The 20,296-nt window shown below is 31.3% G+C and overlaps 4 protein-coding genes across 8 annotated transcripts; 3 read left to right on the top strand and 1 right to left on the bottom strand.

The window, feature by feature from the left end:
- The first annotated feature begins 589 nt into the window (after nucleotides 1–589).
- On the top strand, nucleotides 590–3,203 carry LOC123713259 (protein crooked neck). Its single transcript, XM_045666851.1, has 5 exons — nucleotides 590–767; nucleotides 835–1,020; nucleotides 1,085–1,200; nucleotides 1,305–1,461; nucleotides 1,552–3,203. The coding sequence occupies exons 1-5, from the start codon at nucleotides 729–731 to the stop codon at nucleotides 3,172–3,174; spliced, it is 2,121 nt and encodes a 706-aa protein (XP_045522807.1). The 5' UTR covers nucleotides 590–728; the 3' UTR covers nucleotides 3,175–3,203.
- A 223-nt stretch (nucleotides 3,204–3,426) lies between these two features.
- Nucleotides 3,427–4,752, bottom strand: LOC123709769 (N-alpha-acetyltransferase 20). The gene is made up of 5 exons (XM_045661312.1): nucleotides 4,580–4,752; nucleotides 4,393–4,508; nucleotides 4,173–4,302; nucleotides 3,736–3,872; nucleotides 3,427–3,528 (listed from the first exon to the last, which is right to left on the bottom strand). Exons 1-5 carry the CDS (start codon nucleotides 4,630–4,632, stop codon nucleotides 3,443–3,445), a joined length of 522 nt encoding a protein of 173 aa, XP_045517268.1. The 5' UTR covers nucleotides 4,633–4,752; the 3' UTR covers nucleotides 3,427–3,442.
- A 99-nt stretch (nucleotides 4,753–4,851) lies between these two features.
- Nucleotides 4,852–7,748, top strand: LOC123714749 (mitochondrial ribonuclease P catalytic subunit). 4 transcript variants are annotated; one of them, XM_045669242.1, is made up of 5 exons: nucleotides 4,852–4,880; nucleotides 5,352–6,123; nucleotides 6,321–6,704; nucleotides 7,202–7,391; nucleotides 7,579–7,748. In XM_045669242.1, the coding sequence occupies exons 2-5, from the start codon at nucleotides 5,498–5,500 to the stop codon at nucleotides 7,732–7,734; spliced, it is 1,356 nt and encodes a 451-aa protein (XP_045525198.1). In that variant the 5' UTR covers nucleotides 4,852–4,880; nucleotides 5,352–5,497; the 3' UTR covers nucleotides 7,735–7,748. The 4 variants fall into 4 exon arrangements, with proteins under 4 accessions (XP_045525198.1, XP_045525209.1, XP_045525214.1 ...); XM_045669253.1 differs by lacking the exon at nucleotides 4,852–4,880 and adding an exon at nucleotides 4,937–4,955; XM_045669258.1 differs by lacking the exons at nucleotides 4,852–4,880; nucleotides 7,579–7,748 and adding an exon at nucleotides 4,965–5,158 and having other exon boundaries at nucleotides 6,321–6,399; nucleotides 6,627–6,704; nucleotides 7,202–7,339.
- Nucleotides 7,749–7,981: 233 nt separating this feature from the next.
- Nucleotides 7,982–14,917, top strand: LOC123715272. Of its 2 annotated transcripts, XR_006754413.1 has the most exons (6): nucleotides 7,982–8,179; nucleotides 8,552–8,729; nucleotides 9,206–9,350; nucleotides 10,134–10,245; nucleotides 10,801–11,032; nucleotides 14,836–14,917. XR_006754413.1 is itself a non-coding variant. In XM_045670230.1 (5 exons), exons 1-5 carry the CDS (start codon nucleotides 8,071–8,073, stop codon nucleotides 10,977–10,979), a joined length of 723 nt encoding a protein of 240 aa, XP_045526186.1. In that variant the 5' UTR covers nucleotides 7,982–8,070; the 3' UTR covers nucleotides 10,980–11,035. The 2 variants fall into 2 exon arrangements, 1 of the variants encoding a protein (XP_045526186.1); XM_045670230.1 differs by lacking the exon at nucleotides 14,836–14,917 and having other exon boundaries at nucleotides 10,801–11,035.
- Nucleotides 14,918–20,296: the final 5,379 nt, after the last annotated feature.

Raw genomic sequence — 20,296 nt, 5'->3', positions numbered from 1 at the left:
TTTTTTATTTTTACCAAAGCCTCTAAAAACTTTATTTTATTGATGCTATATATATTTATATATATAGCAATTATTTGACCAAAACTGATTTCAATCATTAAATATGATATGTTACAAAAAATGTAAATTATTGCCCCGTAATTTTTTTATTCGATCTGTATAAGATTTTCACTATCCAAATACAAGAGATTAAATACATATATTTTTTCAAAAAATAACAAAGTTTTGTGAATAAGATTTTGTCATTGTAATGTGTAATATTATATTGTTACCGAATAACGTTGTAACTGACACTTGAATTGATGGTATTTAAAAGGTTCAAAGCATCCGAATTTGATAAATCAGTTTACGACAACTAAGCAAATAGTTTGAGTATAAATTAGATGACTTATTCACCTAAACAAATTAGTTATGTAATATTTAGAGCCAAATAGTTGCTCACTTTTGTTTTTACACGGTTCCTATGCTTTAGTTCTTATTTGTACTGGGGCGATATGTAGAGTGTAGTTATGGTTGTTGATTGCCGCTCTACCCCTTGCCTGACTTAATCTGTAGTATTGACTATTGACGTTTCAATAACCACAGTTGAAGTGTAGCTTTTTTAGCTTAGGTTGGAGGATAAAAGCGTTAACTGTATCGTTAATTTTGTTGATTTTTGTTCTGAACCATAATAATAAATATTTTGTAAACATCTACCGAACTATATTTGTCTTACTTTTTATTTGAAAATGGAAGGAAAGCCTGCAAAAATGCCTAAAGTGGCAAAGGTAGGTTCTGCAAATACTAGTTCATATTTTTTTGCACAGTGCATTCTTACAGTGTTCCTTTTTATAGGTTAAAAACAAAGCACCAGCAGAAATTCAAATCACTGCTGAGCAATTACTACGTGAGGCTAAAGAAAGAGATTTAGAGATATTACCACCACCACCAAAACAAAAAATATCGGATCCAGAAGAGCTTCGCGACTATCAACATCGAAAGCGAAAAGCTTTCGAAGATAACATAAGAAAAAACAGATTGGTAAGAAATCTAACTTGAATATTATTTGTTACGGTTTCCGTGCTTTATCACTTTAATTTTACAGGTTATAGGCAATTGGTTGAAATATGCACAATGGGAAGAATCACAGAAACAAGTTCAGAGAGCCCGGTCAATTTATGAAAGAGCTTTGGATGTGGACCATAGAAATGTTACCTTGTGGTAAGAAATGTCATAATAAGTTAGCTTTGATTTTCCTTTAATGTTTTCTTGAAACTGTTGAAAACAGGAGCTGCTTAAAATGAAAGATTAACATTAATTTTAAGGTTGAAATATGCTGAAATGGAGATGCGTAATCGGCAAGTAAATCATGCCAGGAATTTATGGGATAGAGCAGTGACAATTCTACCAAGAGTGTCACAGTTTTGGTATAAGTACACATACATGGAAGAAATGCTTGAAAATGTAGCTGGTGCAAGACAAGTAAGTATTTTAGCATTTCCAATGTTAATACTTACTTTGACCATTTTTGTGATATAAATATTTTTTAACATCAATGATTTACTTTTTCAGGTTTTTGAACGATGGATTGAATGGCAACCAGATGAACAAGCTTGGCAAACTTACATAAATTTTGAATTAAGGTACAAAGAACTAGATAGAGCTAGACAAATCTATGAAAGATTTGTTATGGTTCACCCAGATGTTAAGAATTGGATTAAGTATGCAAGATTTGAAGAAAATCATGGTTTTATTAATAGTGCCAGAAAAGTCTTTGAAAGAGCTGTAGAATTTTTTGGAGATGAAGAGTTAGATGAAAGGTTGTTTATTGCATTTGCAAAGTTTGAAGAGAATCAAAAAGAACATGACAGAGCTAGAGTTATATACAAATATGCTTTGGACCACATTCCTAAAGATAGAAATAAAGAACTGTATAAAGCTTATACTATACATGAAAAGAAATATGGTGACAGATCTGGAATTGAAGATGTTATAGTTAATAAAAGAAAATATATGTATGAACAAGAAGTCATTGAGAATCCCACTAATTATGATGCATGGTTTGATTATATTAGACTTGTAGAAAATGAGGGTAACGTAGATGTCATTAGAGATACATATGAACGAGCTATTGCAAATGTACCACCAACTAAAGACAAACAATTTTGGAGGCGCTATATTTACTTATGGATTAATTATGCCTTATATGAAGAGTTAGAAGCTGAAGATGTTGACAGAGCAAGGCAAGTGTATAAAACTTGTCTTGAATTAATTCCCCATAAAATATTTACATTCTCAAAAATTTGGCTTATGTATGCACAATTGGAAGTCAGATGCAAGGATTTAAAACAAGCAAGAAAAGCTTTGGGCATGGCATTAGGTATATGTCCTAGAGACAAACTCTACAGAGGTTACATTGATTTAGAGATCCAGCTTAGGGAATTTGACAGATGTAGAATTCTCTACCAAAAGTTTTTAGAGTATGGACCTGAAAATTGCATAACTTGGATTAAGTTTGCAGAACTTGAAACATTATTGGGTGATAGTGACAGAGCAAGAGCTATTTATGAAATAGCTGTTGGTCAACCGCGACTAGATATGCCTGAATTATTATGGAAAAGTTACATAGACTTTGAAGTATCTCAAGGTGAAACAGAGAGGGCTAGACAACTTTATGAAAGACTTTTAGAAAGAACGGTACATGTCAAGGTTTGGTTATCCTATGCAAAATTTGAACTTCATGCTGAAAATCCTGACAACATAAATGTAGAATTAGCGAGACGTGTTTATGAACGCGCCAATGATAGTCTAAGGAGTGCAGGCGAAAAAGAAGCGAGAGTACTCTTATTAGAAGCTTGGAAAGACTTTGAAATAGAAATTGGCGATGATGTTAAACTTGAAAAAGTTATGGCGAAAATGCCTAGAAGGGTTAAGAAGAGGCAAAAAATTGTTAGTGAAAGTGGTGTTGAAGAGGGGTGGGAGGAAGTGTTTGATTATATTTTCCCAGAGGATGAGATGGTTAGACCTAATCTCAAATTGCTTGCTGCTGCTAAAATGTGGCGTAAACAACAAGAAATCACAGAACCTATTAATACAGAAACAAATCTAGATGAAGATTCTCATAGTTCAACTGAAGAGTGTGATCCGCAAACATCTAAAGATGACAGCTCCAAGAATAATGATGTTTCTGAATAAGAATTCAAGTTAATTATAATTTTAGTTTATGCTTGTGTTTAATTACTGGTCAACTATTAACATGTATACTTTCATTTCATTCATAAACAAAATTTAATAAGAATCTGAACATTTGCAAAAAAGTATTTTTTTTGTTATCAATAGATATCTTGTTAGGTAAATAATGTTACATATTTTATTGTATTAGTAATTCCATTTCATTCCTTATATAATAATAATAAAGTAATTGTATTTTGTAAGGAAACACAAAAGTAGTCCCAAATTTAGTTTAATCCACTTCTTCTGGTCTGACAGGATGTGATAAAGGTATAACTGACTTTTTATGCACATCTCTAGAACATGCTTTCCTCATATCTGTAATAATATGACATTAGTATGCTTAACTAGTTTACTTTTTCATAAAAACATGACTGAGAATTAATTAAAGGTAAATTAGTCATTATCCTTTTAGTTATGCAGTGAATTGGCCCTGTGCTGAGCAAGTGCAACATAGTGAGATTAGCTTTATAGCCTGAAATTAATTGTTTACAATGCAATAACTAATAATGTATTAATGATTACCATAGGCATCTTCGTCAGGGTCACCAGAATAGTATTCTAACACTGTTCGATACACAATATACCCCAAATTTTTATACATATTTATAGCTACTTTGTTACTAACTCTGACAAACAGATCCACAAAGTATGCTTTTTTTCTGAAAATAACAAATTCTTTAGAAACTGTACATTATAATAAAATACATTTTACGAGTTCATCATATTTACAGTGTATTTACTAAGTACACCTGCCCCATCATGATGTTATGATTCCACAATGATTTGAATAGCTTTTTGTCACCAAACTGCTACTGTTAAATTCATTAAGAATCCTACAAAATTTTTTTTAAATGAAAAAAAGAAAATAGTCTATGATATTCAACTTCTATCATATAGTTTGAATGTAGGTATATGAATAAATATATTTCTGGGATAATACATAATATTTCAAAACTCACTTTTCTGAAACATCTTCGAGAATGTTCATTAATGTAGCTGCAATACCTAATCTTCTATAATCAGGGCTTACAGTTAATGCGGTTACATGACCATGCCAATTATCACCAAGCCCTTCAGCTTTTCCCATTACTGGAATTAAAATTCAATTAGCATTAACGAAACATAATACGTATTTTTATAGTAGAAAAACTTTATATAAATATAAAATCCATGTCTTACTGTATCCCATTATCTCTCCACTGGGCGACTCTGCTACTTGAAAAAATTCAGGCCAATGAGCCAAATACTGAGTGTAAAAGGACAAGCCATAAGTTTCAGTCAGCGGGTCTAAGTTACTGAAATTTATTTTAATAATAATATCAAGCATGGCTGTAAAGGATAAATTCTAACAAATAGTGAAACTTACACGTTATTAAATTTAAGCATATCTTCGCAAGTAAACGGTCTGATAGTAGTCATGGTAAGTTATTAATAATAATATGAACTAAAAAAGAGTGTAAAACTATGTAAAAAAAACACTAAATAGTATGTACTTGTAGGATGAAGATGAGCATTCAGCATTTGTGAAGTATACTAATACATGAGTATGTAATCTGTGATGGCCTTAAGTCATCTGACTGTTCAAGTTTAACGTAAGAAGTAAGACCGCGTCTCAACATCATAATCTGTGGTCAAATCGAAAAGGTGGTAAAGTTTGAATCTGTGAGGTCTGCAACATATTTCAAATTCGAAACTCATAGATAGTATTAATTGTAAATTAAAATAATATATAACAATTAATTGTAAATATTATGATTAATAAGCACTAAACATTTTGTTCGAAAATACTTAATTAAGTACCATTCCTCAATTTTAAATGTTTTGCTGGTAATCTTTTAGGTTATACTCAATTTATAAACAACTACGACTTTTCGTATAAATTGGAAATTGATGCTAAACTAATTTTTGAATATGATTTTTAATAGACATTATATGGGTCTAAGACGTAAGTTAACTTTTTAACAATTTATATAAAATGCTACTCAAGTCAAAAATATACTTCAGGGCGCAAAGGATTAAAATTTTGCATTATCTAGACCTGATCTTACTTAGTGTGTTACGTAAAATCGTTTATACCTCCAGAGCCTAATTAATACCATTAATTTACATTATATTTACACATTATTTATCATTGGCAGATTATGCTGCATTTGTACGACTGAATTCCACAGAACAAATTGAATACCTAAGATCTGTTTTGAATAATGGTGAAAAAGATTGGACTATTATTAAAGAAAACCTTCTTAAAAAGCGTGGAAATTACAATGGAAAAAATATAGATGCCATGATGTTGAAGGTAATGGTTAGGAGTAGTAAATTTGATGCTGCCTTCAAATTTGCAGACTATTTAAAAGCAAATAATACTGAACTATCTTTAGGTGCCACAAATGGCCTTCTGATACTGTACCATAACTATGCTAAAGAAAACAGTCTTTCTAATAAAGAAACAGGATTTATATTAGATTCATATAAACGATTATATGATAAATATAGAATACTAGATTCTTCTACTGCAGAGAACTTATTACATGCATTATGTTCTATATGTGAGTGGAAGAAATGTCTGAGAGTTTTAGGTGATATAAAAGAAAGTGGTAAACCCACCCATTCTGCATACAGCACATTAATTGGTACACTGTTCAAAATAAATAAAAAAATTGAAGCTCTTAAAATAATTAATATGAGTGTCATTGATAGACGTCCCCTTCAAGATTATCCTTATGAGGAATGGATTAAATATATTTTTAGGAAATATAAAGATACAAAAACTATTGTAAAATATTTGGATGAAATTTGTGCACATATTAAACACAGTGGTATTCCAATCACCAAGTATACAGCTGATAAAATAAAAGATGCTTATTCAGAATTGAAGTGGGATGCTAAGTATACTACAATATTAAGAAAAAAGTAAGTTTATATTTGTCCAAATCATATTAAAATTTCATAAACTGTATTAACACCTGTACGTTAGTACAGGTGCATCAAATTGTAAATATAGTATTACTTTATTTAGCATCAATAAAATGCAGTATAGTTAAAATCTAAATGTAGACAGACAAACATAAATTACATACATTTCTAATATCATTAATATTCTATTGCAGTGGTGAATGTACTACATGTCGTGAAAGACTGGAATGTATGAAATTAACACCAGATGAGTTTACATTACTACAAAACAATGTAAGGGAAAAACTTATAGTAGGCTCTGATTTATTTTTAAAATCCTCACCTCAAGAACTAGAACGGTTTCAAAACTTTTTAAACCAAACAGCACCATATGACATTGTTATAGATGCTTTAAATATATGCTATATAGCAAACCAAAATATTAAGGATCGTCTGCAAGTTTTAAAGTATGTAGTAAATCATTTTTCTAATGAAAATATGAAAATTTTACTGTTGGGTAGGAAACACATGATGAAGTGGAATAGAGGGGGGTTGGAATATCTCATGAAAAGATGCTTAACTTTTTTCACGGATGATTTGTAAGTATTCATATTTAAGTTATTGAGAAAAATAAGTGATTACCTGTACTGTCATAAGCATTAAGAGAATATCAGGTGGTCTTGAGAAATATTAATAGTGAAATTTAATTAAGTACTAAGTAACTAATGCATTAGATATTAGATATTATTATATATATATATATATTAGATAGATAACTATCCAATGTTTTCCAATGACTATTGGTATGTCCATCAAATTATTTTGGCGCATTTCTTTGAACCTTTTAAATTTTATTGACATTTTATACTTTTGGTGTTCACTTTTGTATATATACATTCGACTTTGTTAGGCATGTTAACTGCAGCCAATATTTTACGTTGTCGTCGTGTAGTCTTGTTATGAATACACAAGACAATTTCTGGTTCACAACTGCTGACCAGTTTACATAAGTGATTGTTACTTATTATTATTAAAAATAAATGATATTATTGTATTAATGCTTGATTGTTAATGACTTAAATTATTCATATTTTAGATCACAAGACGATCCATATTTCATAACCGCAGCGATAATGAGCGGAACTCATACGGATATTGTATCTCGTGATTTGCTACGAGGACACCGTTTTGTATTGAAACAAGATGATCTTAGAATGATCTTCCAACGGTGGCAATGGGAACATCAGTGGAAGGTCTTTGGCAACAAGCGAGGCCCGTTTATTCAGGTAAATCTTACCGGCAATTTACGTATACTGTAAATTACTCGATTTTGGTTACTTTTCCTATTTTTCCATATAACGAAACTATAACACAAGAAAATAGGTAAGGAGTCTCGTTCACCGCTGTATAGAGTATAGTGTGCCCTAGTTTAATACTTCGTTACTGGTTAATTAATGGAGGATATAATTTCAGTCCCCATTACTGTTCACACCGTGTGCCCAAAAGAACTCTGACATTTGGCACATCCCATACGATGCTGAATACGCCTCAACCGAAGGAAAAGTTAATGATGGAGTCCCTGACTGCTCGACGTGGTTGTGTATGAAACCAAATTCTGTTAAAAAATAAAGATGTTGAATGTATATATGGTGTTTTTATGCTGCGGTTTTGTCGTGGTAATTTAAAAATATTTTGCAAGCAATTTTACGAATTATACAACAAACTTCAATCAACTTAAATATCAGAGAAATATGATTAATTTGATATTTCATTATTCACGATTAATGTAAGTGAAAAACCTTTAAAAAGAAAGCCTCTAACGCTAAATATAAGACCTATTTTAACTATTTTTTTTTTTAATTGTCACATTCCTGTCAAATTCATATTTAAAATGGCTTCGGTATATCTATAGAAATTAATAGTGTAAGTTAGGTTATTTTTTAATTGGCCCCTATTTTTATCAATATGCCGAAAGGCAGAAAATCTCTTGATTCAGGATCCAAAAATGCCTCTAAATCTGATTTATCGGGGTCTTCCGATCAAAATGTCAAAATAATGAAAAATGTTGAATCAGGTAAGTTGTTTTGTAAATAATATGAACTAATAATTCTAACGTTGTGTCGCCTTCCTTACAACGTGCTGGCGTATCGATATCGGCGTCGACTGATTACTTTTAACAATTTTCTTTTATCTGAATGGATGTCGGAGAACTGCAGTCATTTTGAAGTCATCAAATAACAATCCTATGAGTTATATCGGGTCCTCCTTTTGTGTGTTAAAATGGTAATCATAAAAGCATATATCTGGCAAGTAACAAGTTTTAATATTGCCTTTACGCGGCTATAAATTATACAATGATTATGAATTTGCCAGTTAAACTTGTTTTGATGTGTCTAGTTGTATTACATTTAATTATTATAAATCAAATTTTTCGCATCGTAATTAGGCGATGAAGTCAAAAAAAATCCACGGAATCGTCGTTTAATGGAGCGTGTAGAAATGTTAGCCCGTCCAACCGCCAGGCGTTTACGTTGCTTGTGGGATGAAAAGTGTGATGTTCTTCCACCTGAAAGGAGGAACAAGATCAAAAGTGCTTTGGAAGAAGATTACTTCCTTAGTCCAGAGTAAGGGAAACTGGGTTATTCATTAGGTGTAGAGTAACTACTATATAGTTCCGCGTAAAACGTTTAAAATAAAAAATGCTGAATTTGCGGTTTATTGCAAATATCGAATTTGTTTTGGTCCAGCGACAGTTGCGAATCCAATTAGTTATAGTCTGCTTAGTTTAGATACCTAGGAAATATGCGTTAAATGATTTCATATCCAAAAAGTAAAAGAAAGTGACTTCATTTTATTTTGTTTCAATGCAATATTAAATTGACCTAAAAAAAGCAACTATGCTTAGAATTAAAAATTGATCCTGTCCCGGTAATATTCACCTTTGTTATTGTTATATAATTATAATATATATATGTTGTTGATCTTAGTATCTGTTTAATGGGTATTTTGCAATGGTAGGTTTTTATTTAAATTTCATTCAAAATATCGTTTTATTCGATAGAAAATTTGTTCACAATGATTACCCATTTGTTTTAATTAGACAAACTGAGCAATATTTCCAAGCAATAAGTGGCTCGTCTAAACACTGGTCGGGTCCTGGTGGTATGGTGAGTCGAAAGGATCAAGCTGATAAAGTACGTGAATTAAGACAACGACAGAAGTGGCTTATTAATTTCAGTGCACAGGTTTGCTGCTAATTAAATATTACTTTTACTATTTAATTATAGACTCGCCTTTACCGATCTACTCGGGAAGAAGGTCTTTGAAAAAATATAGTTTCATTTTCGATTATGCCCTCATCTCTACGGAACTCGAAACGGGATTCGAAAACAAATTAACCAAAAGTATATACCTACAGGTGTTCCATTAGTTAATATCAAGCCGAAATTGGGTGATATAAACTTATGGAAGTAAGGTGTAGTGGTTAACTCAAGAAAATTCTGCACAATTTTTAAATTATTTCCGTTCAAGATAATTGTAAATAAATGTTATGCTTCCTGTGATGTTGATTCTATAATTACACCCAAGCGTGTTGAAAAAAAATGTACTATGCCATGTTTGACAATTGACATCAAAAGATGGCGCAATTGGTCCGAATAACAAAGTACAAACAAAAAATGTTTTTTTTTTATTAATTTTCTTGGGTATTTCACTTACAATACAGAATGTATTAATGTAACGTAATCTTTTCCTAAGATCGTCTTTTTAGCATTGGTTTGGAAGAATAATTCACGTGATCAGACAAAAATAAGGATTTAAACTGTCAGTTTTTAGGTAATTATTAAATACATAAAGTATAAATTTGCTTTGTTCTAACTAATTGATACAGTCTTATGAAATAATAGCAATTATTTACAAGTGTAGTAGACCTTAGAGATATGAAAATTATAGCACAATCATAACTGGTCATTTATTTATTCTGCATACATAACATTATTTGCTTACATATACATTCTTATGTAAATCAGGTGGCCTACCGTCTATGCGATTATATTGCGAAGGGGCAGAAGGAAATATTGGTGTCAAACAGGCTGAGAAGCATTGCTGATGTTGTATTGGAACGTGTGGCTGAAATTTTAGGTTATTATATATGTTTTTTTAAGAATGAATATGGAGCGGTGTCATTTGATGACCATGCCTAGAAAATGATGGTTTTATTTGGACCACAAAATTAACACGAATAGACAAATACTAAAATAAGCCGTCCTTATAGTCTGTGCACACAAATGAAATAATAATACAAATAGAAATAGCAGTCAAAAAGAAAAGCAATATAGATTTCTGTATAAAGAGGAGAGCGATCTTTGTTTTGTGTCCACAAAGCAAAGTGATAAGTTGGTGATTTTTGGGTCTTCCATGCTGGTTTTATCACGTATGGGCATGCATAACCCTTACGTCGTGGGCCCGGTTACTAGGGTAACATGGCCCCGATAGATATTAAAATCTAGACGATGCTCATTCATAAAACCTCTTAAAATTTTAATGAGTGTGTTTAGTATATAAACCTAAGCATATTGTTGTGTTGGCATGACATGAAGTATGAAATGCAAGACAAATGTTATTCTTTACTATGCATTTATTTACTATTATATATAATAATAATTAATAAGATAAATATCGGTATAATTCACGCAGGTGAACCGAAGCCAGCTCGCACGGACCCTGGTCGTCTCGCCCGTTTTATGGTAGCTATATCAGATCGCATAGCTGTATGGATTGAAAATGCCGTGTACCGAGCTGATGCCATCGAGCCCAAAGAGTCCAGTATTGACGAGCATATGCGCCTGGACACGGAAAAACCTCTCATCTGTTAAAGCATATGAACCATGACATCTTTCACTATATCCATAAAATCAATATTTATCAGGTACTTGAAAAACTGTTTTAATTCCAATATTTATTTCTTATTAACTAGAATTAGTGCAACCAAAAAGGGTCTGTCTCATACCCCTAAAAAGAGTAAGAACTTTACGAAAAATATATAAAAGAACTGGGTGGCACAACCACAACGAACACAAGCTTAAAAATGACAAATTTTAGATGGATTTATATATAGACTGATAAACCGAATTAATAAATAAGCTCGGCTCGCGTTGAACATTGCAGCGCTTTTTGGGGCAGTTTCTGCTGTGAACCATCTTTTGTGAAATCAGCTACCATTAGATATTTACGGACCAATTTTACTTAGGTAAAGAAAAGCAACCCTGAGACGTTACAGGACATGGACAGGGCGGCGGTTAGAAATTTATTCAAAGTAACTCGCCATCTTATTTGACTTATCTCGTATAAGTCTAATGTTTGAAGCACCAGCCCTGTGTTGGTTTTGTAGTCAAGTTTTTACATTAACTAATTGCTAGTTTATGATATTTCAGCTAGGGTATCATTCATTAATCATATCGTTATGTATTTTGTATGTTATATTTTAATTAATATTATTACACTCATAAGAATTTCTCCATATTTGAAGAATTTATCATATGAAGGAGTTAAACGCGAGATCGAACTCGAGACAATTAAAATAAGGAAATAGACTATAAGAATTATGTATAGTACCGTCAGCAATGACAGGACAGCTATGTTGATTAGTATTGAGGAACGAACATTTCGATCCAGTTTAAATGGATTAATTAGGGCTGTAGTTATACGCGTTATTCTATATTTTATTATTTATTCATATCAATGTAATATAGAATTTCTAACCGCCGGTGCTCTGTAATTTCTTATATCAATTGCGACCCGTCTTCAATAATGTGTTCGTACCGCGCGATCCCAAGATTGCAGCATCAGGAGTACGATTATTGAGAAAACAAGTAAAGATTACAGATTTAAAAAAAAATTAACTATAAATAACTTTTTGATATTAAACATTTGTTTTATATTGTTGTAACGCATGTAATTAGTAATCACTGTGCGGACTAACCCGGAATAATTATGGTTTCGCAAATCGGAGGGAAACTGCACAGAGAAAATGAAAAAATAATATCTTGTATTTTAATAAGTGGATTATTTTATTTTTACATAAAATTGAATATATGTGACAGCCCTAGTTATAAATAAAAATTCAATATCACACAGTAAACAAAGATAATGTCAATGCAAACGTTGGTTTAATTAGCGGCTTTTACTTTGCATTTATTAATAATAATATACATAACTTTGTCCTCGTCTCTCGAATATGCTTTAATTGCAACACAATAATTTCTTACACTTTATATTAATATTTTCTAATAACAAAATCCATAACATTTTTTTTTATTAATCTTCTACAAATTAATTTGTCATTATCATTCACGCAGAGGGTTATACTGCATTGATACTTAAGTCCAACTATTTTATACATACCATATAATAAAGAATAAAATATACTGTAAACAGTGACTGTTTGTTAGGATGTAATTATCAATTTAAAGCATTTGTATTAATTAAATAATTAGCAAACGATTTTCTTCTACAATTAATATACCATAATAATTTAGGAAAAAATATGATTGCATGTTTATGAGAATGGCACGTTTATGCGATGAGCTTGACGAAAAACACCGATTGAATTTACACCTCTTTTCTAAGACACTCTTCTTAAAGCCACATCCAGTATCGGAATACTTGGCGTTGACATATCGAACGACGGTCGATCAGTTTCGCGGTCATTTGGAGGGAAAGTCAAAATTAGGCTCCAAAAAGCTTGGTGTGCTCAGCAAGGCAAGACGGTACTTCACTCCGGGGCACCGCTTGCACCTGTATAAAGCGCAATTCGGCCCCACATGGAGTACTGCTCCCCTCTGGCCTTTCCACTGGACCGTATTCAACGAAGAGCGGTTCAAATCGTTGACGCCCTATCTCTCTCCGAGTGGTTTGATCCTTAGGCGTTGCGTAGAGATGTGGGGTCACTCTGCATCTTCCACCGCATTTAACGTGGAGAGTGTTCAGAGGATTTGTTTGGATGGATGCAGCTGAGTTTCATCATCGGACGTCAAGGCAGAATACGAAATTCCACCCATATCACCTCGACGTCCGTCGTTCCACATCAGGTTTTTTAAGGTAGTTATTGCCGTGCACCACCTCTGCGAAACCAGCTGCCCACCGAAGTATTTCCGAACCACTGCGATGTAGGGTCCTTCAAGAAAATAGCGTACCAATTATTAAAAGGCCGGCAATGCACTAGTGAGCCCTCTGGCATAAAGAGTGTCCATGGGCGGCGATATCACTAAACATCAGGCGAGCCTCCTGCCCGTTCTATAAAAATAGCTCGAAAACAAATTTTTCGGGCGTCTCGACTGTCAAACGGATTATAGAAACATAGTTCCTATGTAGTACTTTTTGAAGAATAAAAATAATTACATAGTTATATTTTGTATATTATTTATATTTTGTATATTATACAGATATTATTAGCTTAGATGAGATTTTAAAATATATTAAAACGGCAATTTATCAAAGGCCGAGTTACCGCCCAAGATACCATACCTATCTTTATTCGAGGAGGCAATGCGTGGTGGTGCGTAGTACGAACCAACCTGCCTGGAATTGAGTTAGTTCCACATACCATTGAGATTAGAGTCTCTTTCACAATAAAAAAACGGGACAGGAACAGGATACACCTTTTGAAGTCGCCCTTGTTTTCAACGGGATGTATTTCTACTTAATTTTGGCGTCGGCCAAATGCGTGTATCACGTCACGATATAGCAGGAATATTTTCAAAAAATGTGTAATTCATACGATTTACCAGAGTGAATAAAAATATGACATTTATTTATGTCGTTAATAATTAGACTACATATACGTTTCACAGCTGTTTTATGATGTAATAAATATTATACCATATATGTAATCTGTTTTTTCAAAGACAAGTTATTAGACATTCAGATAAGGCCTAGGAGGTGCTAGGGATCTAGATGACCTTCTAGGGCGGTATATAATGCGTCTGTCTTCTAAGATTAGTATAGTTTGCACTCAGAAGGCATACAAGCAGTTCTAGTGAGAAACCCTAACCAGCAAAATGATGAAATTCCTCGTACGTATATTTTTAAGAGTAAAGCAATTTCACTTAAAATTGATTTTAAATTCAGTATTACTGGTAAATTCAATCATTTAATATTTATTGATGTAACTTGTTATTGATTAAAAAACAATTATGTTTTCATATTATAATGCCAATGCAATGCCTTTAATTTTTCAATATTATAAGAGTTGCGACGCATTGTTTGTTTTTTTTACATTATAAAATATTATTGGCTGTTAATGAATTAAGAAATATTATTTCTAAAGCAACACCTAGTTACATTGTATGAATGATACAATTATCTGTTAACCAGTTGCTATGCATTATTTATTTTATTTTAACTTGACCACATCCATTTACAGGTATATAATATGGACAAGTTTTTAATTGTATTAATTTATTCAGTTCTAATCGATTTTGTCCGTTATATTTTGCTGTGTTTAATTAATCTTTTTCAAAAATGTTTTCATTGAAAATCATATTTTGGAAATTCTTTTTCATGACCACATTAGTCGTCTCTTATAAATAATTCAAGTAAATTTTTCTATATGTAATAATTAGTTTGAGGGCAGGATACATATCTTGTCTGTAAACATCAAAATGATACTTGGATACTTTTAATTACACTTTTTATTTAATCAAATGTATCTTTATCCGTTTAATTTTACAGGTTATCTTCGCTCTGTGCTGCCTGGCTCTTGCCACAGCTGCTCCTCAGTTCATCTGGCCCGGCTTTAACACTGTACCTAGGGTAAATATAACAATATATATACAGGTTATTTAGAAGAACATAACATTTAACATTGAAGGCCAAAAATCTGAAAATTTAAACTACTTATTTAAAGTGATTTTTCGTACTTTCCAACCTGTTTATTGTTTAGTTATGGGTTTGAATAGGAACATAAGTTGTTTAGTTTATATTATACATATTTGAATGCACCAGAATCCATCAATGAATTATTATTTTTAATCGTAAGAATGGAAAAATACTTTTAATCATAATTTTATATAGGTATATAGATTTGTAATCAGTCAACTGTTATCTAGACTTTAGTTGCCGGTCCTACCGTTATCAACGATGCTATTGGCGGACGCCTGATCACCCCTGGCTACGTTGGACCTTACTGGTAAACGCCGAGCTCCGATAACGAAGTACCCTTGGCTTGGCCCCTAATCCACCCCTATTTTTCTCAACCTTTATTCGAATAAAGTGCTCAATCTAATTTTTATTTTTCACTTCATTTACGCTGAAATGTATATCAACGACATTAGAACTTTATACGTAAATGATTTATAATGAGAAGATAATTTACATAAATAAATCATGAACAGTACAACATATGGACTGAGAGTACTGCCTGAATGTCTCAATTTGTGACTGTTAAGTTTTTGTTAATGAGTTTAAGTTGGATTCCTAGAAAGTTCGATTACCGACGAAAAATACTGACAAAACGATGATATTTTCTAGCTTACAAAACGTTATATTTTATTTGTAACATTATTACGTTTACCTCTTGTTTATTATTTTTGCGCTTCTAGCAGTTAGCGCGGAATGCCTAGAATAACTTAACGATAGATAAAGCCTATACAAACAAGTGGAGTGTAAATCAATAAATAGAATACTAAAATAATTAAGCAATTATTAACTTATATATAATTCTTATTGCAATCATCTAAATTGAAAGTTCGTTACAACATCTAGAAATAAACTCACGTGCTCGACAGTTAGCAATCGAGAGTAAAAGTGTTCGACGCAAAGCGAACAAAATGTATATCAAGATTGCACTAGGTTAGATAAGTCAGAGCGGTAGTGACTTAATAGTAATGACTTATTATCTAAGGGAAATTAGAACATGAAACGTTTTTCCGTCTACTATTTAAACTAAACCTTAAATTCTTGCTGATAAGTGCTTTAAACACAAGGCAGACACTAAGAGGTAAAGTGAATTCTATGAAATGGGTTTGAAAATGGATCACAGCACTTAAAATATGTTTTTATGTGGTATGGAATGAAAACGTTATTTTATACGTTATAAAAGGCTTATATAATTAACATATTTTTAAAAAACAACTGGGTCAGACGAGGGCTCGAAATTTGTAGGGTATTTTTGCGCTGGGGTTTATTTATATGTGAGTTATTTAACTTTTATGAATTAAATACAAACTTTTTAATTATAAACTGGATGCCATAACTAAATCAGTAGGTATAGCGGATACTGAACATTTCCATTAAATAATACGTCGTAATATTTATGTAATATTGGCATTCTCAAGTGATGTTCTTAATGGATTGTTAATAAATTAGATTTAGATTTATAGGTTTTATTATTACGATGAACAAACTACAGTCCTGTATGATTTGCTTGACTTAAGTTCCATGTTCCCTACGTGTGGCTGAGGGTATCAACTTGATCTGTCAATAGGACTATAGTCAACGATAAACAATATAAGTTTAATAATATTATTATAGTAGTATATATGAAGAATCACCAACTATAATCATTGCTATAATCTATTTAACTCGACTAAAACTGAAATGATTGACCACTTGTTGAATCCATCACAGTTAAAAATTAAATTTTTGGTAGTCATTTATATTCTACCTTCTTAATGTTCTAGTATGATGATTATATGCCCCCGTAATATAAAAAAAAGATTATTTACGGGTTAATGAACCACCATGCTAACACTAAAATTGGCTAAATATGCTTGAATAGAATTTCGATCACAATTATTACTATTCACGGAAGTAGGAGCGGATACTGGTTTTTATATTAACGACACTATGTTATATTAAGTGAAAGTTAATAAACGATGTATAAACATAAATTAATATTAATAGAACAAAAAATTGAAACAAGCTGATGCTTTAGACTTTGTACGTACTACTAAAGACGAGTTTTATACGAAGTCATATAAATTTCTTGATACATATTGTTTACAAAACAAACATGTTCCCATTATGTAATTACTGTTTTCAAATACTTTGCTTATCATCGCTATTTGGTGATGACGAAGCAGTAGCGAAACGCATCTCTCTACAACAGACACCTAAACTTTTATTTGTGCGACCATTATTCGGTCCCTGTGTATATTGGTTGTTTATTGGCAGTGACATTTACACAAAACTCTTTATTTAAGAATTTATTCGATTATTTACTTAACTTGATTATGACTAGTATTTGTATCTATTGTTGCCTTATTATGTTTTCCATATTGTTTACTAGCGTTTTGTTATTATTTGATATCGCTATTTGCTAATATATTTATATAAATTGTTTAATTTAAAAATAACTTTTGTCGTTGTTTTACATTGTTCAGATTATCAACCACATTATTTCACTTAAAAAACAGAAACTTAAGGTTTATAGTTTATGAATAAGACCATTTAACTGCGATTATATAAAAGTTGCTTCACTGTAATGAATAGAGTTACTTTTAAAAAGAATAGGTTCACAAAGTGGAGCATTTTTTGCCGAACCGGATGTGGTATTGAATAATAGTCTTCATTCTTAGAGCACACTTTAATTATGATTACATTCTGATTGACGCTGTATTTATTTATGCACATCAGATGTCTTAATTAATGTACTTATTTCATAGTAATGGAACTCGATGAAAGTTTACCTATAATAAAATGACATGGAATCTCCATTGGTTGAAATCAATGACTAACAAAATAGAAGAAAATTGCTTTTTAAAATAAAGTTTCACACAAAGAAATGAAGACGCCATTACTGGAAATCGATTATATTGATAATCGACGATTGTGCTTTTACCATCAAAAACTGACTATTCGCCCAGAACTGTTTTGTTAACTATTTTTTTCGCAATTAATTGTATGAACTAGAATCGATTTTCAATTCGATCTTTCAAAATTGGTTATAGACGTTTCCGTAAATTACAAAACATGCTTCAAGGCTTTCAGTAAAGTTGTAGTAACTTGCGATGTGTTTAAAAATTCTTAATCACCACTAGAAAGTCGGTCATTTAGGTATGTAAGAAATAATTAAGTTTTTGCATGACACTGTATTAGTTTCTCAAATTTTATAAAACTTTACGTAATCTTTTTGTTTTTTTTTTAATTAGGAGAAATTATTTCTAAACTAATTAAGATTCGTTAATCTAGACTTTTACATTGTTCTTAATTTTTGCAACAGTAGTAGTATTCCAGTCAGTCAGTCTTGTCTGGCGCTTGTGATTATTCAAGTAAAGAATATTGATTAAAACTGACTAATAATATAGAAATCACATTTTAATTGGCTGTTTCTATTTATGTACCCAATCGCTTAGCCAAAATAAAAAAGTTAAATAAGTGTCAAACAAAAAAAGCTTGACCTAATTTATACGTATAGCACGAATATCCTGGTCAGCAGAATATTGTTGTTTTAATTGGGAAGAATAAAAGAGTGACCGACCTTTACAAACTAATTAACGACATTTAGATATGTGGTATCTATATCCAAAGTTATTACATTCTTTAAATAGTTGGTGTTTTTGTTTCTATAAATAAAACTACGTATATATTAATATAACCGTATTTTTTAATGCAAATTGCGCGTTTGTTTGCTTTGGGCAAATTTGTAAGGGTTTTAAATAGTGAACAAATAATATGTAATAGAAAAATCAACATCCGTGTGTGGGTGTGTAATATTCGTCTTGATTTGTAAAATGCGTCCATAAAAGTGAAAATGCGGTGTGAATCATCAATATAACATTTGTTATGTAAGAAGTAATTTAAGAAGGACGCTCTAGATACAAGAAAATTGCTTATTGTCTCACGATAATTGATAAATTGTAGTCTTTGCCGTCGGGCGCGCTTAACTATTCAGATGCATTTAGCATCAGAGACCCTGTTTTTCGTCTAGACTGAGTAATTGCTACATTTATAACTGGATCTTTAGTAAAAAACTGGTATTATATTGAATAAAATTTACCTAAAGACTAATAAGATAAGAAACGAATCATCGAAATTTACACGTGACACGGGTAATTAATAGTATATTTATGTAGTATTTTAGCCAATATTTAAGTGATTTAAGAATGTCTCAGATCATTAAAAATTTCGTTAGTCTGACACAATAGTTTTGCCTTTCTCATCACATCTTAATTTTGTCATCTTGGTACTGTTACAATTTTTTTTCTAGAATAACCTCATAAATAAAATTGTAAAAAAAAAATCTTGTAATTTATGTATTAATGTTTGTTTGTGTAATAATTATTGTTTTTCTGCATTAGTAAAGCAAGTGCAAAAAGCAAAGCAAAAAGTGTTTTATCGCTTAACAGTAACAAAACATATGTTTATATGTTTTCAATATTTTTATTAATATAAGGTAGAAATTCGCTACATAGAGGAACGTCATCGGATTATTAATAAATGCGTAGCTGATGGTAAAATAATATTTACAATCATTTTAAGGCTGTTTAATGTAGTTTTATATATTTTATATATAGAATTGAAAGTATTTAACGTACTATTTCTGACTTAGTTGGGTTAAAAGTTACATATTTTTAATTTTTATAAATTGGTAGAATTTATAACTTACTTACCTATACTAACTTATTGGATTGGTAACTTCTACCAATCAAAGAAACTGACTGGACTTGTTTTATGTAAATGAATAGTACTCGTGGGTTACATTTCTCTAGAGCGTAAACTTAACTGCGATGTTGTTATATCACCACTGATTATCATAAATGCCGCGTTTAGTTATAACAACTTGTAAATTTTGACAAGTATCTTGTAATTAAACATAACACGTGATTAAAGATTACATTTATAGTATGGAGGCGTGTGAATTGTAATGCATTTAATGTGTTTCAAGCATAAAATTTTGTTTCAGTTTTCAGATAAGTGAATTCTTTTAGGAGTAAAAAAATACTGGTATATATATTATATTTGTCTATAAAATCGTGTGTGTGAAAGTTAATGCTATTAAAATAAGTAATTTCAATTGGTTATGGAGACTGAATGGCACACGGTACAGCTTAGATCATAGAGCTAAAAATATCGTTTCGGGGACAGATCATCAGTCACGGGCCAATAGAATAAGTAAATTTGAGTTATTAATTACAATTAGGTGAGCCTCCTGCCCGTTTGCCCCCTATTTTATAAAAAAAAAAAAAAAAAC

This window comes from Pieris brassicae, chromosome 1 (assembly GCF_905147105.1).
Source record: "Pieris brassicae chromosome 1, ilPieBrab1.1, whole genome shotgun sequence".
Taxonomy (NCBI): Eukaryota; Metazoa; Arthropoda; class Insecta; order Lepidoptera; family Pieridae; genus Pieris; species Pieris brassicae.
This window is presented reverse-complemented; position numbering and strand designations above follow the sequence as displayed.

Bases quoted from the DNA above. Each gene is read 5' to 3' on its own strand.
- LOC123713259 (XM_045666851.1), top strand. From the start codon at position 729: ATGGAAGGAAAGCCTGCAAAAATGCCTAAAGTGGCAAAG. The intron at 768-834 runs GTAGGTTCTGCA...TCCTTTTTATAG, and splicing joins AAATGCCTAAAGTGGCAAAG to GTTAAAAACAAAGCACCAGC. The intron at 1,021-1,084 runs GTAAGAAATCTA...TTAATTTTACAG, and splicing joins ACATAAGAAAAAACAGATTG to GTTATAGGCAATTGGTTGAA.
- LOC123709769 (XM_045661312.1), bottom strand. From the start codon at position 4,632: ATGACTACTATCAGACCGTTTACTTGCGAAGATATGCTTAAATTTAAT. The intron at 4,509-4,579 runs GTAAGTTTCACT...AATAAATTTCAG, and splicing joins ATGCTTAAATTTAATAACGT to TAACTTAGACCCGCTGACTG. The intron at 3,529-3,735 runs GTAATCATTAAT...ATATTATTACAG, and splicing joins CCCTGACGAAGATGCCTATG to ATATGAGGAAAGCATGTTCT.
- LOC123714749 (XM_045669232.1), top strand. From the start codon at position 5,125: ATGATTTTTAATAGACATTATATGGGTCTAAGAC. The intron at 6,124-6,320 runs GTAAGTTTATAT...ATTCTATTGCAG, and splicing joins ACTACAATATTAAGAAAAAA to TGGTGAATGTACTACATGTC. The intron at 7,392-7,578 runs GTAAATCTTACC...ATATAATTTCAG, and splicing joins AGCGAGGCCCGTTTATTCAG to TCCCCATTACTGTTCACACC.
- LOC123715272 (XM_045670230.1), top strand. From the start codon at position 8,071: ATGCCGAAAGGCAGAAAATCTCTTGATTCAGGATCCAAAAATGCCTCT. The intron at 8,730-9,205 runs GTAAGGGAAACT...TGTTTTAATTAG, and splicing joins GATTACTTCCTTAGTCCAGA to ACAAACTGAGCAATATTTCC. The intron at 10,246-10,800 runs GTTATTATATAT...TAATTCACGCAG, and splicing joins ACGTGTGGCTGAAATTTTAG to GTGAACCGAAGCCAGCTCGC.